Below are 16,844 nucleotides of genomic sequence, written 5' to 3'. Positions count from 1 at the left end.
AGACAGCTTGAGAATTAAGACACAAAAAGTCAAGGAACCAAGAAGCTTGGATTCCCAGGGTGACATTAATTCTCACCACAGTCCCACAGGGCACATTTTAGTTTATGCCTTAATACAGAGCATTAACGTTGATGCAGAAAACTGAGCCTCTGCACGTCCCAGCTTGTGCATTTTGCTCCCAGTGGTCCCTTGTCATTCTAGCAGCCAGGCTTCCATTCACACAAAGCTGTCTCAGATTAACAGGATCTCACACGCACCTGTATTTTCAGTGTTTAGCCAATTGCTCATCCATCCTCCCACCTCCAAACCAAAGCAAATCTGGGAGCAAAGAAAGCCAAGGTGCGGCAGCTTCTGGGCCAGCACTGGGTACAGCCTCAGGCTGCTTCTTGTGGGCTCTCCCCACTGCACCAGCCTGTCCAGACAATGCATCTTCCAGTGTGTGCCCCAGCTCTGCTGTCAGGCATGCTTAGGAGCACCCAAATTTGAGCCTTTCACTCACTGTAGCTAGGGCTGATGGCACTGCCAGGGCTGAGACTGGCTTGCCCATGCCCCCTGACCAGTTTGCAGGGGGTGTGTGGTTCCACACCGATGCAGAGGCTCAGGCACACATATCCTCCTCACAGTGTCCTTACACATGAGCCTCCCAACAAGTTTCACTGTGACTTACATAAAAAGAGCCTTACAAAACATCTATTAGGCATCTATCACACAGGTCAGCCTGACAGACATTTGGCACTTCAGTTCAGGTGTTGATCTCAAGTCTGTGCCAGTAGGCTGGGGTACGCTTTGCTGTCCAGCCTTCCAACAAGACCTGCAGCTACCCAGCAGTGCTTGTCCTTTGACAATTTTTCATTAAACTATGGGTACTTTACTACATGCTTTGTACCTTAAATACCTCTTATTAGCATTTGAGTGCCTTCCCTCAGAAAGCTCCAAAGGCTCCCATTAAGGGTAATGAGTCACATTCCTGGGAGGCAAGGAGAATATATACTCCAGGATCTCCTGGTTATGGCCTACTCTAACCAGTATGTCAGAGCATCATCTGCCACAGATTTATTACAGAGGCATTTTACAACAGGCTCTATTACAAGTTATTAAGGAATGGAGCAGCTTCTACTGTTCTTTCATTAAATATTAATAGAACATTTATAAACCAATCCTTAATTGAAAGTGTTACCTTTAATCAAGGCCCTGGTGATAACAATGCGGCCTTTGGTAAGGCCCTTCTGGTAGTACTAAAACCTTTCACACGGAGATTTGATGTGCCTGTGGGTGCAGTCCTGCTCTGGGCACAGCGCGGCTCTGGCCAGTGCAGGCACACACAGAGCACGGGGCTGGCAGCCTCAGGTCTTGCTGCACAGTGCTGCCTGCTGCAGGCTCTGCACCCAGCCAGGCAGCAGCCTGGCGGGCTATGTAGCTTGCTCTTAGCACCCAGTGATGCCTGTGCCATGAGCACCAGCGGCTGGCACATTGCCATGCGCATCACACGCAAGGCAGGTGGCCGCAGTCTGGTGCCCTGAGCTGGGTGCTGCTGCTCACCTGTTTTACTGTCCACAGTAAAGTGCTGCTCACCCTCCAACACACTGTAGACTACCCGGGCACTGCTCCCGTATGTGGGGTCATCAGCATCAGATGCCATCACCTGCATCACGGAGGTACCTGCAGCAGGGACAAGGAGGAAAACAACGTCAGCGAGGAAGGCAGAAATGCAACACAGACCACCAGGCCAGGGGCTGGCAGAATGGCTGAGCAGGGGCCAGCACTGATCACTCACACATGCTGATGGAAACGTGACCAGCTGAAGGCAAATGCAGCATTGCTTCCCTGCAAAAGCCCCAGAGCCAGGACTCCAGACACTGCTGTAAATGCCTCTTTTGTCCTGCAGAGTGGCAGGAGGGAGCAGGGGCTGCTGTCTGAGCAGGACCTGCTCTCAAGGAGATCACTGGTCCAAGCAGCCAGCAGCTTTTCTCCCAGCAGACTTCTGCTGGACCATCTAGGAAGGAGCTGGGGATGAGATGTTACTACCACAGCTGCCCCCTTCCTGCCAGCACTGAGTGCCACTGCCACCTCCAGCCCACAGGGCCTGATCCACACTGCAGCACTACATCTCTGCAGCAGACACATCTGCACAGGGATGACAGCCATGGGAAAGGAAAGGCTTTCACTTGCCCAGAGCCAGACACAGCACCATGTCCTCATGCTCTACACGTAGCAGGGCAGGAGCACTACAAATTGGATAAAAGTCCATCGAATGTCTGCAATTAAGTTATTGATTTTCAATGCTGCCTCATTAAACTGGGTGCTTCACTCCAACTGTCCCTGTGATGGCTTTAATTTGACATCACGTTCAGTCCGGCAAAAGCAAGACCCAGGACATGAGAATGGGGCCAGGAGCAAAGGGGCTGAGATCTACAGAAACAGCAGAAGCAAGAAAGGAGGGGAAGCCTAATCCTACCTACACACATCTCTGAGAAAAGAGACTGTGACTGAAGACCTGTGACAGGCTACCCAGTTCAGCCTCTAGCACCAGCCTCAGAGCATCCCCACCCTACAGGTCAAGTGCTGGCATTGGTTACCTCTCTGCTGGGATGACGTGCAGGATGGAAAAAGCCCAGAGCTGCTCACAGGAAAGATGAAATCAACTGGGAAACTCCCTGCTGCAAGATACTGCCAGGATCAGGAGCTGACAAAGGCCAGCAGGGAAGCTAGTAATTTGTAATGGACAAGATTGAACACTGCCAGGGATGGAGCATTCACAACCTCCCTGGACAACCTATACCAGTGCCTCACCACTCTAACAGGAAAGAATTTCCTCCTTATATCCTATCTAAACTTCCCCTGTTTCAGTTTTAACCCATTACCCCTTGTCCTATCACTACAGTCCCTAATGAAGAGTCCATCCCCAGCATCCCTATAGCCCCCTTCAGATACTGGAAGGCTGCTATGAGGTCTCCACGCAGCCTTCTCTTCTCCAGGCTGAACAGCCCCAACTTTCTCAGCCTGTCTCCATACTGGAGGTGCGGACAAAGTTGGGGCTGTTCAGCCTGGAGAAGAGAAGGCTGCGTGGAGACCTCATAGCAGCCTTCCAGTATCTGAAGGGGGCTATAGGGATGCTGGGGAAGGACTCTTCATTAGGGACTGTAGTGACAGGACAAGGGGTAATGAGTTAAAACTCGGGGAAGTTGTGAATGCTCCATCCCTGGCAGTGTTCAAGGCCAGGTCGGACGAAACCTTGGGTGGCATGCTTTAGTGTGAGGTGTCCCTGCCCATGGCAGGGGGGTTGGAACTGGATGATCTTGAGGTCCTTTCCAACCCTAACTATTCTATGATTCTGTGATTCCAAGATCCTCCAGCAGTGATTACAGGAAGGTTTTGCTCCAGAGATGCCTCCAGGGCACAAGACCAGCCCAAACTGAAAGGGCCAGGAGAGAGCATTTCACAGCTCACGCTGCTTCATCCAGCAGCTCTGCTCTGCCTCACACACCTCCTAAGGGTGCTGTGCAACCAGCTGAGGATCAGAGGTACCACACTGGACCACATAACCACCTGCTCTTCAGTGCATCCGTCCATATGCCGCAAAGACAGTCTCACAGGCTGATCTTGGCTAGACCCATGACGAATAATCAAGAGCAAGGCGTACTACTAGTTGTCAGGATCTGTGACTCGACCCATTACATCCCCAAACACCAGAGGTACACACAGAGTCAGAAGCGGTCACGTCCCTGTGGGCAGAAATGGAGCTGGAACCATGCAAATGGAGGATGAGAAACCTCAGTCCTGGGCCTTTGTCTTCCTCTGTCCACAGAGGAGACCACAAGTTCAGGGCTTGCAGGCAGCCTGGGCGCTTCTGCACCAGCCCAGCCTGGACTCAGGTGGAAGATAAGCCAGTGGAGACAGTGGTCACAGTGGTCCAGATGCAAGCAGCTGGGATGTACGTGCTGCCCCCAGCCCATTCACTTCTGATCTCCTGGAAAGGATGCTCACTGAAGGAAACAAGCAGTTACCATGGTTGCTTTACACTCTCCCTGGCCTCTCTCTCTCCTCTTCTCAGAGCTGCAGCTCTGCTGATAACATGAGAATCCCCCTCATCGGTCTTCACCAACAAGCTACTTTGAGTCAACTTATTTATGCTTTGCTGTCTCCAGTGAAGTTACGGCGCATCCCTGCCAGGCACATCCAGATTACACCACAGCTACACTAGCTCCCTGTCTTGCCAACAACTGTTATAGAAACTCTTTTGCTGCATTTCCTCAAAAGGGTCTGTCCTGCCCCCTCCTCTCCTGCCTGCCATCACACAGCTCCTTCAGCAAGCATGAGCCAAGGAAAATCACCTCCACACCGGCAACTCCACCGCACAGCCCCTCATGGCATGTTCCTTCAGGAAGCTTTTGATCAGGAAGTGAGGAAGGAAGTGATCAGCAGGGTCTCGGAGCAACCCTCTCCCTGCTGTAGTGAAGCCCTGCTGGGGACACCGGGGGTGCCGAAGTCTGAGAATCACAAAAAGCACCAAGAAAGCAACAGGGAGGGCTCCTGCTGCGCCCAGCCTGGCAGCAACCACCTGGAGTCCCTGCCCAGTGCCCACAGCAGCTCCTGCACCCACTGTCACCGCAGGCAGAACCTTGCACAAACACCCCATGCTCCAAGAACCGCTTCCTCTTGCCTGGGCACCTCAGAGGCAAGACAACCCATCAGCATTCTTCACTTGCACTTGCCCTGTACACAGAATAACCTGCATCAGGACTCACGCATGCAGACAGGAGCAGGTGCTCCAAGGACTATGCCACAAACCTCCATTCCAGCCATCTCAGTGCTGTCACCCCACAGGTACCAGCTCAGTGATCATTAAGGAGGGGATCACTAAAAGTTTACAGCAGGCTCTGCATCTCATGCTGCTTCTCCCCAGATGAATTCACTCAAGTGCATCATTCCACTACTAACCCATCCGTCAAACAGCTATCCTCCTTGTGTTCCAGTAATTCCCTGAACACTGCAAACTGCAGCAGTGCAGAATCCAGTGGCAGACAGGATCCCTGCCCACCCAGAGGTGAGGTTTAGTTGTTTTAAGCCATGCCCTTGACAAGCCAGGTAGGTTCTGATCTCAGTTTTCCACAGAAGGCTGGGGACCAGTGGGGTTGCCTCTGGCTGCTGGGCACTCCCAAGCAACAGGGAGCAACAGGGGTGTGGGGCAGCAGATCCAGGCTCCAGGTCCCACTCATGAGCCCCATGTCTGAGGCCAGCACTTTCCACTCTAGTGCAAGGGGAAACCACGCAGCATGAAGAGCATGCAGCAAGGCACCCTCAGCTGGAGGCAGCAGGATCACAGAAAAATGCCCTTTGGAAGAAGCCAGCAGCCCTGAAGGTGATGAAGGCTCTGTCCATCCCCACCTCCTCTCACAGCATCTCATTAGCAGATGAGCAACAACAGCAGGTAGTTACCATTAACTCCACCTTGTGCCTTAACTTCTAGTCTGTTAAGATGCAGTGCAGCCTGCTGAAGGTTACCTGTAGTGTGTCAGGAATCTAGGAGTCCAACTTTCCAGCACCCTCTCTTAACCCACATTTATACCTTTCCCACCCCTTCCTCCCTCCCCCTCCCTTTCAATGTGAAGAACAAAGGTCTTGAATTCCAGTTTATCCTGATCCCCTCCTTCCTGTGGAGACAAGCCTAGGAATACTGGCTCCCACCCTGCTCTAAGCATAGCACTGCCCACAGCAAGTACAGCATGTACGACTTTTATTTAGTTCTCTGGCATGTATCTTAGCCATAAAAGATATGACAAATAAAAGCTAAACATTCATCATGTACCGCATAACCCACCTCCCATAACCAGAAATCCTGAACTCATATCCAGAGAGACAGCTAGACATGTAAAATGAGTCAGACCTCAGCTCCTTCCCTGGCCAGCTCACCCCATAGAACCAGGGGAAACCATAAATTTTGCATAAAGATTAACAAGTCAGAGTCCATCTGTCACTCTCCTGCTGCAAAAGGTGAGATCTGCCACAACAGATCAAACTGGTTTCTCCCAGAGGAAAAGGGGGGCAAGACCCTCACCTCCAGAGCAAGCCTCCCTCTCAGCCCTGGGGCTGCAGAGCAGCGGGTGCCGGCCAGGCTGGGTGCGGGAGCCACGGGCATCGCAGCACGGAGCTGGTGGCAGTGCAGAGGGGCTCAGCAGCCAGCTCCAGAGGTGCCTGGCACTGCCCCGGGATCCAAGAGCCATTTGCCACAGTGCAGTCCCAGGCCAGCCCTGCAGGCAGCGGCTCAGCACCAAGTGCCTTGGCTTGGATGTGTGGGGGCAGAGTCCCTTTGAAATACTAATGCAGACCTGTTCTAGTGTCCATCACCACCTTCCCTGCAGGACCCAGAGCCTTTGCAGCAGTTTCAGCCGTTCACCTGCACACAGGAGGCTGATGGCTCCAGACCACTTGCTGTGTCACTTGCTCCAAGCACATGTAGCTAAATGCTGATAGATGGCACATCCAAGAGTATAAAGAGGCCCTGCACTGAATCCACAAGCAAGCAGATGGAATCCATCACTTCCCCAGGGAGAGAAGCACTCCAAGCCTACAAAGAGACAAAGCAGGTAGCAGGGAAAGCCAATGCTTGCTAAATTTGACCACCCCTCCTCACCAAAGACCTTCACCCCCTCCCTGGTGCAGGCAGGATCCTCCAGTTGCTCCCCAGAAAGCTGCAGGGCTACAGCCTGCACCTCCAGCTCACACACAGCCCAAAGAACAACTCTACCAGTGCTTAGAGAACCCCTTTCCACGCAGATTCAGCTAGCTCCAGGACAGCACATGGTCATTTCAGCCCTGCAGAATAAAAAGCACCCTGAGAGGAGTGTTTTGTCATTCAAAGCCACACACGCTGGACTGACGCCTGGGTGCAGCACTCGGGTCTCAGGAAACCTGGTTGCTGTGGAGGCTGGAGGCAGCTGAGATTTTATACACAATGCAATTTACAGCTTCTGCCTTGCCCCAGGACAGGCAGTGGCTGATGCACCCCAGAAACAAGCCAACAGGGTATCAGGGAACAAAATAAACCAGGGCAGCGTAGAAATTACTGGAGCAGAAGTGAGTTTCTTGCAGCCTCAGGAACATCCTGGCTTGGTAGAAAGCCAAATCAGACCCAGAGGAGATTCTGCAGAGCCCTCGAGTCCCACAGGACAAGCTTGAGGGAGCTAACCTGGCTGTGGTGGAATTTCTAAAACATACAACTATGGAACTATCCTTTGGGATGTCTGGCCAGAGAAACCCCTTGCTCAGCTGACCCCAGCCCTGGCATCAAGCAGGTAAACATGGCATCTTGGGGAACAAACCCATGACCAAGTGCACTGCGGGAGAGGACACTGAGGACCAAGAGGCCGGGCAAGCTCCAGCTCCAGCTTCCTCCTGCCCCAGCAGCTCCCAGGTGCACACAAGAGTTCTGAGCATTGCCTATCAAGGCAAGAAAAAAGCTCAGGTGCCTGCAAGCATCCTGGCTGCAGTGTGGAGATTAAACAATTTCTCTTCACAATAATCACTTCTGCATTCAGCAAGCTTTGTGCTAGAGCCAGGGCTTGACCCCAACTTTCTGTCTGTACAGCCAGATTGTCTCTAATCTGGACTTGGTGCTACACAAAGAAATAAGGAGCGCAAAATGCCCCAAGGGAGGAGAAATGTTCTGGTGAAAGGATGCACGTTTCCTAGCACGTGCCTCACTCCGGGTTCTGCACACACCCGAAACAGCCCAGAAGTGAGCTTTGGGCTACAACAGCACTCTGTGCAACCACCAGTGATGTCTTGCAGGAGGCACTGTGTGCTGGATTTGGGCTCATTCATGTGTGTGGCTCTGGTGCTTCGTGTGGGAGGCTGAGCACAGACAGCCTGCTGCCCTGCTGCAGCTCCAGCTGCCTCCCTGCAGCCTCAGGTCAAACCTGCGTCCTGTGCACCCCAAGAGCAGCATTCGATGCCTTTTAGTTGTTCTTTGCAGAGGTTTACAGGGAGTCTGAATGAGTTCATGGAAGACAGACACTGAAGCAGGCTAAACCCACGGAAACCACCCACAGCTAAAGAAATACCCTAGCTGAAACTGGTTGCTGGCTGGGAGAATATTAAGAGGAGCATCCCAGATGCTGTGTGTTGTTCCTCCTCCTCCATAAGCATCCATTTTGGCCACTGTCAAGATAAGATCCTGGTACAAAGAGGCCTTTAGTCCGCCCTGATTTACTTTAATAGTCTCAAGCAGCACGCATGCTCTCCCTGCCAAACATGCTGCCCTGACCCCAGCGCAGAGCAAGGGGCAGGTGTGCTGCAAAGCACTCCCAGCTACTTGGTGAGAGTTTGTGTGGTTCTCTCACCTATTATTCCCTCTTAGACACTAGGAAATCAGTTGACTTTCCCTCCCAATTAGTACTCCTTCATTATGCAAATAATGTCCTTTGATCTGCTCCTGCTGTCACAGAGCGGATCTGACCGTATTTGTTTTATTCCTCTTTATGCCCCAGGAAGGCACTAGCTCTGGGAGCTGGGACTGTGCTTTTGGCAGGGAATGGAGAGCTGCAGCTGATAGCTGCCATGAGTTAGAAGGAAAACCACCCACTTGGGCAACGCAAAGCACAAACCCCGTGAGGTTTGGGAAGGCAGCGGCACAGGAGGAGGAAGGAGGAGGCCACTCTTCACTTTTCAGGCCTCGTCACCAAGCAAAGGCTGTCAGGGCAGCAGATACAGGGAATGAACAGCTCCCTGCAAACAAACTCCAAGCTAGGGAGTAGCCCTGGCCACTGGGGTGGGCCTGTCCTAGCCCCTTTCCAGCAACGATCAGGAAAACATCTGTACTCAAATGGAGCAGAGAATAGGCATCTTCACCAGCAGGTCCCCAGGCTTTGACCTTCACGTTAATGCATTAATAACCAATCCAAGCTCTGCCCGAGCTGCCAGCCTTCCTTGGCCGGTACAGAAGGTCAGCTCCATCCACAGTCAGCAAGGCATGCTCCCTGTTCACTCTTCCCAAGCTTCCTTACTTATGCTTTTGCAAGATGCCTCCATTCTGTCATTTGTGCTACCTGTTCCTGGGCAAATCACTGCTAAGCCAAGGGAGAAGTGAGAGGAAGCTGGGGACTTGCAGCAGCAGCACGTGGGTACCCTCCAGGCTCTGCATTCATACTGCAGGGGACCAAATGTCAGCACCATGTGATGATGCGTGCAGCTCTCCCTGCGCTGTTGGATGGGCCATCTCCAAGGCTGAGCTGCTACAGAGGAGCCCTTATGCTCCCTGGGGTGGCCAGGCTATAGAAACCTCCAAGCTTGCCACACGCAAACAGATATCAGCCTGGAAAGCAGAACAGGCTCACGGCTCCAGCTCCCCGGTCTGAGCATGCCACTTGGTAGCACAGCCCACGCTGCTCACAGCACTTCTCTTTACTTTTAACTTCCAAGTATTTTAATTTGCAGGAATCACCTCCTTTTATGTTGTGAAACTGTGTTTCTCTTTCCCTCTGATCTCCAATTTTGCATAGAAACTGTCTCCTTTGATATGTCTTGTTCACATCAGTCTGATCAGGCAGCTCCATAATTGTTTGTGATTTTCAAAGAACTGGAATCCTTGTCTAATACTCAGAGTTGAGAATTCCTTCCTTTTTAAATGTTGTTCAAGCAAAATAGATTAATCTAATTTCTTTCTTCCCTTTGGGAACAGGATGCCTCCTGCTTTGCTGCCCACATGCTGTCTTTCATTTCTCCAGGAGCACATGGCTGTAGTCCAAGAGGTCACTCTGACTCGGAAAAGGATTATGCAGGTAAACGGAAGAGCAAGGAATGCTCGGGATACCTCAGGAGAGATTGTTCTCCACCTGTCAAATGAAATCCAGGCAGTGGCAGCTCCCCTGCTGTGGGCAATTTCTGCACGCCTGTAACCTGCTGGAGGCCATGCACCAGTCTTACAATATGCTGCACATCAACCATGGATAGGCAGAGCTCCATCCTGAAGCAGCGTAGACTGAGCATCCCCTGCACTGCTCTCAGGATGCCTCCTCAGCTAGACCTGCCCGCACAAGTGCAGCAGGACTCGGCAGGTTCACCCAGCAGCAGAGCCCCTCGTGCAGTCCAGCCAGGCTGCCCCAGCCCCACCAGGTGCTCCCTGTCTTCCCCCCCTTGCTCCCCAGCACTGCCACGCTCCCCTCACTGACTCATCTCTTGCTGACAGTGCTGGGGACCTGCCTTATCTTTGATGTCAGTCAGCCTTTTGCAAGCTGTCTCCTACCTCCATGAAGCCTTTGGAGAGCAGTGATTTATAGTTCCCTGCCTGCAGCGAATGCTGACACATGCTCCGGCCAGTCAATGGGGGATAACAGATTGTCTGATGTGGATGGGGAATGATGTGACATTCTTGGCAGCTCAGCAAGCCAACCAGTCTCCGTGCACTTGAGCTGTGCTCAGCAGCACAGGAACCCAGCACCAGGCCAGCACAGAGAGCAAGGGCAGCAATGCTGCAGTTCATACATCACCCTGTACCCTTCCTGACACTGAGGTGAGTGCAGAGCTCACTGTCCTGCTCTGCCATGCACGGGGGAATGGACTTGTACAGCCTGACGGCACATGTCCCTGCCTGGCCCCTGAGCAGGATCAGCAAGGCTGATCACCAATGGATGCTGGTGGCAAGAGGATAGGGGCAAGGGGACAGTAAAATGGGGAAGCCACACTTCTGTTACAGGGACAAGAATTCCCCAACCTCAGCCAACAACTCCTGAGCCCTCAGAGGAAGGCAAGAGGGCCAGGTGAGAGGGGCTTGACAGTGCTGCATGGGGATGCACAAGGGGGTGGCTGAGCTACCACAGGGCTCTGGACAGCAGCAAAGCAGCACACAGAGGATGGGCCTGAGGAGGGGCTGTGACACAGGCTACCTGAGAGGGAGAAACACCACTCCAGCCGATCTGCACCACAGGCATGCAAAGGCTCAGCTGGTCTCTGTTCGCTGCCCGCCACCCCGAGTTTGGGAGTGAGAGGGCTGTGCAAAACCAGGGTAAATGCCCAGTGGGCAGCTGGCTCTGCCATGGCCCATCCCCAGGGCACAGCTTAGGGCTGAGACTGAGCGCTCAGCCTCAGGCTGGCAATCAGCTCAGAGGATTTATTCACTTGTTTTCCTTAAGCCACCTTATTTATTTTTCCCTCTTGGCTCCCTAGCTCTGGTCTCAGCTGGAATCCCCGGGATTTGGAGGCGGTTTTGCAGGGTGCAGCAGGCTTAAGGTTTGACAGGAGCGGCACACAGGTTCCCCAGCCCCCCTCCTCCCAGCCAGGAGACCTACCAACGGGGGACAGCTCAGCCACGCTGCCGATGTAGGGCCCCTCCAGGAAGCGTGGCTCACTGTCGTTGATGTCCTGCACCTTGATGATGAACTCTGACTCAGGCTCCAGTAGCTGGTTCGTCTGCCGGTCGCGGGCCTGAGCCCGCAGCGTGTAGAAGGTTTTCTGCTCCCGGTCCAGGCGCTCAGTGGCATGGATGTCACCTGTGATCTCATCGATGAGGAAGATAGTCCCTGCGCCCTCCCCGGAGATCGTGTACTTGATAGAGCCGTCCCCCTCATCCGAGTCTGAGTGGATCTGTCAGGGAAAGAGGGAGAGGGTAGGAGCAGGCTGGGGCCATACTTGTGCCCTGTGGCCAAGACTGCATGATGTGGAGCTCATGGTGCCTCTGTGATGTCTGTCACCAGGGAGAGGCACAGAGCACCACCAACTGATGCCTGGGCATGGAAAAAGGCTCAATAAATGGGAACTGCAGTCCTACCTATGCCACCCGTACACCTGTCAGATCACAAATCCTGCCAGAACCCATCCACACCACAAACCAAGGGACAAACCCACCACTATGAGGTTCAGAGATAATGGAAGAGGTAACAGAACCCCAAAACAAGAAGCTTCCCTGTGGGCAAGGACTCCAGACACCAGTGTGGGATCATCTCCCCCAGGCTGCACAAAGCAGGCCAAGGTACAGAGGCAGCTCTCCACCAGCATCTGTTCCTACCTGCCCTCTCTGCCCCACCACAGCCACCCTCTGCTTTCAGAGCAGTTGGTGCTGACAAGTCTCCCTGCTTGAGAGTTCAGGTACTCGCTCAACATCTGTATTGGGTTTATGTGGCAAGGCAACAGGGGAGTCAGCCCATCACAACATCACACCCACAGCCCCACCCAAGCAAAGACTGCAGGAGAATGTGGCAAATGAGGCCCATGCTCAGGGTGAAAACCAGACCCTGTGGAAGATGCTTTTGTGCCAGTCTCCATTTTCTAATTAAGACAGTGTTTGAAATCAGGAAAAGAAAGGGTAAACAGCTCCTCACAGACCAGAAGTTGAGTGAAATCCAGGCCAGACGTCCAGAGATAATTTTATTGGTGGCATTAAACTGAGTTATGAGGTTGTTACAATCCAGCCACTTATGAGAAATCTATTAACAGTAACTGGACAGGCAGAATGCATCATGACAGAGAGCAGCATGGGCATTAATTGGGACAATCCGTAACAGGACAGGACCCTGGAAAGGTTTCATCAGCTGCTTTCATTTGCTTCCTACAATTTCTGCTTAAAATGAGCAGTCGCATGTGTGTGTCTCAAAAAGCCTGTCCATTAATCGGCTAATGAAATATGAAAATGTTTATGGGCCATTCAATCTTCAAAACTGCAGTTCTATAATCCACCTTTCAGACATACAGCTCTACCAGCAAGAATTTATACCAGAGCTGCCTCTTTTTTACGATGCGTTCATTATATTTGTCTTGTTAGACACAGTTTATATATTTATTTCATGAGGGGCCCACGCGTTAGACAATTCACTGCATTTTGCAGAACATTCACATATTACTGCCCATGTTGAAACATCTGCCTGGATAGGAGACCTTCACTCGGGTAGCTCACTGGGCTCAGCTCAGCCCTCCTCCCTGGCTGCTGGAGCGCCTGCTGCCCCTCCACTTTATCATCCTCTCCTTAGTGTTCATTACTGTGCCACGGATGAGCACAAAACCACACACCTGGTCCGCACAGCACAGGTAACAGAAACCTGCATTTTCCTACTGAACACCAGGCTCATGATTAATAATTAGGCCAGAGATAAACCACCCAGCACCTCTTCCTAGAACCACACTGAGCTCTCAGCACATCCTCTTTACATGTTTGCTCATCACAAACTGCTTGGAGCAGACACCGGATCCCTGCAAACTGAAATGCTAGGAAGAAAAATGGATCCTGGGCTCAAGGGGCTGTAGAGATTGATTTACAAGGGAAGATTAAAAGAGCTAAATCTGTGCTGCTTGGCTGAACTACAACTAATGGGGGAGGGCTGGGTAACAGACTGCAGACATCTGAGGGGAGATGCCACAGGCCCAGACCACCACATCCAGGGCTGCTCTTGCCACTGCAGCAGGCAGGTAAGGGAGCAGCATGCTCCCATGCAGGCCTGGAGACTCCAGTTGCAGCAGGCAGCTCTGGCACAGCACAGACCCTCTGCACCTTCCCCCAGCTCTACCCTGGTGTGCTGCACCCGGGAATGGAGGGAATTCCCTGCCCACAGCTCAGCTCCTCTGGCCAAGGACAAGTGTCCGCAGCAGCCAGGCTTGTCCAGAAGGTGGACAAAACGCTGATCTGTTCAGTCTGTTGAACAGGAAAATAGCTTCCTTGCCCTAGAATGCTTCAAGGAGGAATTTTACAAAGCCGTGAATTACATACTAATAATTAAATCAAAATTAAATGTGAGCAGAGGTGCACATTCCTTATTAAAAACAATTAAACAGAAAGCACAGATATACAAATAAAAAATTACTCTGAGGCTGGAAGAGAAAGAAAATCAAATAAAAACTAGCCCATAATAAAGGCACACTCTGTTTGCTCCAACTCCTAAAGCCCGAGTTCATCAATTTTCTTTAAATATTAGCAACTTAATTAAATCTGCTTTTTTCTCTTTAATCCTCTCCTCTATCTAAAATAGATCTGTCCACATGCAGAAGTTTGTAACTAGTGCTGACCCCATAATTCTATTTAAAAAACCCAAAGAAATCCACATCAAACTGACAGCAGCCTCGGGGGAAATTACGGTTCAGAAGGATTAGCTGGAGAAGCCAGATTTTACAGAAATGGTATTGGCCCTTCAAAAAGCACATGGAAGTGTGCAGGATGTGCTGATGGAGGGCGAGCCCCAGCTCCAGCACAGGGAGACCTGGGTCCCCGGTGCAGGAAGCCCCCGGAGCCCACCGGCTGTGCCATGCGGGCTGGCAGCTCCAGGCGGCCGCCCCACCTTCTCCAGAGGAAAGCCTGACCCAGGAGCTGCCCCTGGGAGCAACTCACAGGGAGTGGATTTTGGCAGAAGCTGGCCCTTTATCCAGAGCAGGGCGGGTGATGCAGTGAATGGTGTGGAAGGAGGCTGTTGAATGGGCTAGTGGCAGGTGCCTGGGTTCATTCTGGAGCCGAGGTGGTTGCTAGGCTACCTCTGGAGTTTGACAGGCCTGATGCCTCCAGTCACTTCCCAGGGGAGCTGTGAATTAGCTGTAACTGCATCAAGTGTGGTGGCAGAGGAGTGCAGCTCTCAAGCGTCTGCTGAAATGGACACAAATCGGTGAAATCCCAGCTGGCCCCTAGCCAAAAAGCCCATTTTCAAGCCTCCTCCAGACTGATGACCAGACAGCCAAGGCTGACAGACATCCCTATTGAATGAGCTCTTGGGCATTTCCTCTGGGGACAGCCCATGCGCCTCCAGCAGCAGCTCCACCTGGCTTGCAGCGTGCTCCTCTGGTCCCAACAGCCAGTGCTACCTTCATCGGTGTACAAATAACATCATCCCAACATGTGGGAGCCAAAGGGCAGCTTCCCCACAGCTCCCAGAAAGGGCCAAAGCTCTGGAACCCTGAGGCAAAATGCTCCTTCAGCCCCAGGACACCGGGAGCAGAGGCTCATGGTCAGCCTCCCCCCCCCCCCCCCCCCAGCACAGGTCACACATCAGGGAAGCAGCAAGTTCAGACCCAGCCCTGCCCAGAAGGCACTGCTACCTGCCAGCAGCCCCAGGTTTGCCAGCATCCTCTCTGCAGGACACACAAGCAACGGCAAGAGCCAGGACAGCACCAACAGCAACCCGCTTGCAGAGAAGGGAGACAGCCAGAGGGAGCTTGGGACTGCCTCAGCACAGGGAAGACCAGTGTGCTCCAGCAACTGCATCGCATCTTCTCACGGCAGAGCAGGATGCACTGGTTACCACAAGCCTGAAACCTCCCACTGCCTCTCCCTGGGTGTTTGTGGATGCAAATACCTGTGCAAAGCCCAGCAAGGACATGGTCCTGGGAGCAGCAGAGTAACGCAGCGCAGCTCCTGGCCAGCACCCAGCAGCACCCATAGCACAGACCTGATGGGCACAGCTACTGCAAAACCTAAGAAAGCTCTATCAAGTGCTGACCCCCAGGGTTCCTCCAAGCCCTGCACCCCCACACCAAGCACCTTCTACACCACACTGTGCAGGCCAGCCAGAGATACATAAATCCTATAATAATCTTGCTCTGGCCACAGATAAGAGCAGGATTTCCCTGCCTTAAAAAGAGAGTACATCTCCTTTGCCAGCCTCAGCTTGCAGAGAGAACTAGCGAGGAAACAGCCGCTGTAGCTTGCAGGTCCAACACAGCACAGTCCTTCCAGGACCAGGAGGGAGCCACATAGAGGGGCCACCCAACAAAACCTAGCAGCACATTATCCACATGTTGAAAGGACTAGGGCAAGGGATGGACCATCTTCCGGAAGTCAGGGTTGCACTTAAGGCAGTAACTACTGTATCAGGAAGGCTCTTGGTGCTACAACAGTACTGGCTCTCAAGACATGGCAGGGACTAGTGCCAGCACATGAAGCAGATGCTAGCCTGATCTGAACATCAGCTCCAGCCCAGCAGATCCTCCCAGAGATGTGGCTGAGCCTTCCACACTGCACCCCCACAACACCCAGAGCTGCACCCCTTTCTTGCACCCACCCCAAACACCATGGGAACCCAGCACATGACTGCAAGAACATAGATGTGAACTTTGGTGTGCTCCTGCCCTAAAGTCTCTGGTAGCACATCAGCCTCACCACCCCAGAAGGGACTGGGCTCCTGCCATCCCAGTCCAGAAAGTACTTCTCTAACTGGGCCCCCACAAGCAACCTTCATGCAGACCCTCTTTCCCTGCCAGACTCGACAATGCTGTTGGCACACTCTGTGCTGCTGCTGACTTGGTCAGCCCCATGGAGACATCAGGTTACCTTACCTTCCCCACATAGAGCGGCTCCGTGCCCGTGTACTCCTCCACCACAAAGAACTGATTCCAGACCCAGCCACGCTTCACTCGCCCGCTGGCCAGCAGCGCAGGGTCTTCCTGCTGCCCAAGGCCAGGGCCCTCAACAGAAGTGTGCATGGCCCAGGCTCCCAGCTCCTGGATGGCGCAGAACAGCAGCAGCATGGTCCACAAGAAGCCCTGCAGACCACTCGCCATTGCACTTTAGGAGGCTGCGTGAGCAGTAGCTTTTGGACAGGCAACTGGCATCCTTTAGGGAAGAGGAGGAAAGTCCACACTAGCAGCAGAATGCTCCCTGGTCAATGCAGAACATTCCCATCCTTGTTGCACGCCATGTTCTGCAGCTGGAACACTTCTGTCCCGGCAGCCTGGAGTCACTTCTGTGACAACACAAGTCCCAGACCGCCTGCTGCTAGAACAGGAGCAGTCAGTGCTGGTGCCTCGCCAGCTGCTCCTGGGCCTCCAGAGACTAGCCTGGCGGCTGGCATTTGTCCCGGGGGACAGAGTAGTGCGGCTCCGTTCCTGGCTGGGGAACAGGGTCACACGCTGCTGGCTGCCCACCCCGCCAGCAGGCAGCG

The 16,844-nt window shown here is 52.9% G+C and overlaps 1 protein-coding gene across 4 annotated transcripts in view; it reads right to left on the bottom strand.

Moving 5' to 3' along the window:
- The window catches only part of CDH22 (cadherin 22), a 52,924-nt gene extending 36,083 nt beyond the window's left edge, over positions 1-16,841 (bottom strand). For 2 of the 4 annotated variants that reach the window (XM_061361320.1, XM_061361322.1), the window contains exons 1-3: positions 16,240-16,841; positions 11,283-11,577; positions 1,540-1,659 (exon numbers count right to left, since the gene is read on the bottom strand). In XM_061361320.1, the coding sequence (XP_061217304.1) occupies positions 1,540-1,659; positions 11,283-11,577; positions 16,240-16,464 (640 nt within the window). In that variant the 5' untranslated portion in view covers positions 16,465-16,841. Of the gene's footprint in view, positions 1-1,539; positions 1,661-11,282; positions 11,578-16,239 lie in introns of those variants that run through there. The other 2 variants (XM_061361321.1, XM_061361324.1) reach the window with 2 other exon arrangements.
- Positions 16,842-16,844: the final 3 nt, after the last annotated feature.

This window comes from Neopsephotus bourkii, unplaced genomic scaffold, assembly GCF_033783945.1.
Source record: "Neopsephotus bourkii isolate Nb327-2 ecotype Australia unplaced genomic scaffold, CSIRO-AGI_Nbou_v1 NB_1060, whole genome shotgun sequence".
NCBI lineage: Eukaryota > Metazoa > Chordata > Aves > Psittaciformes > Psittacidae > Neopsephotus > Neopsephotus bourkii.
Note: the sequence above shows the minus strand (reverse complement) of the source record. Positions and strands in the feature narration are given on the sequence as shown.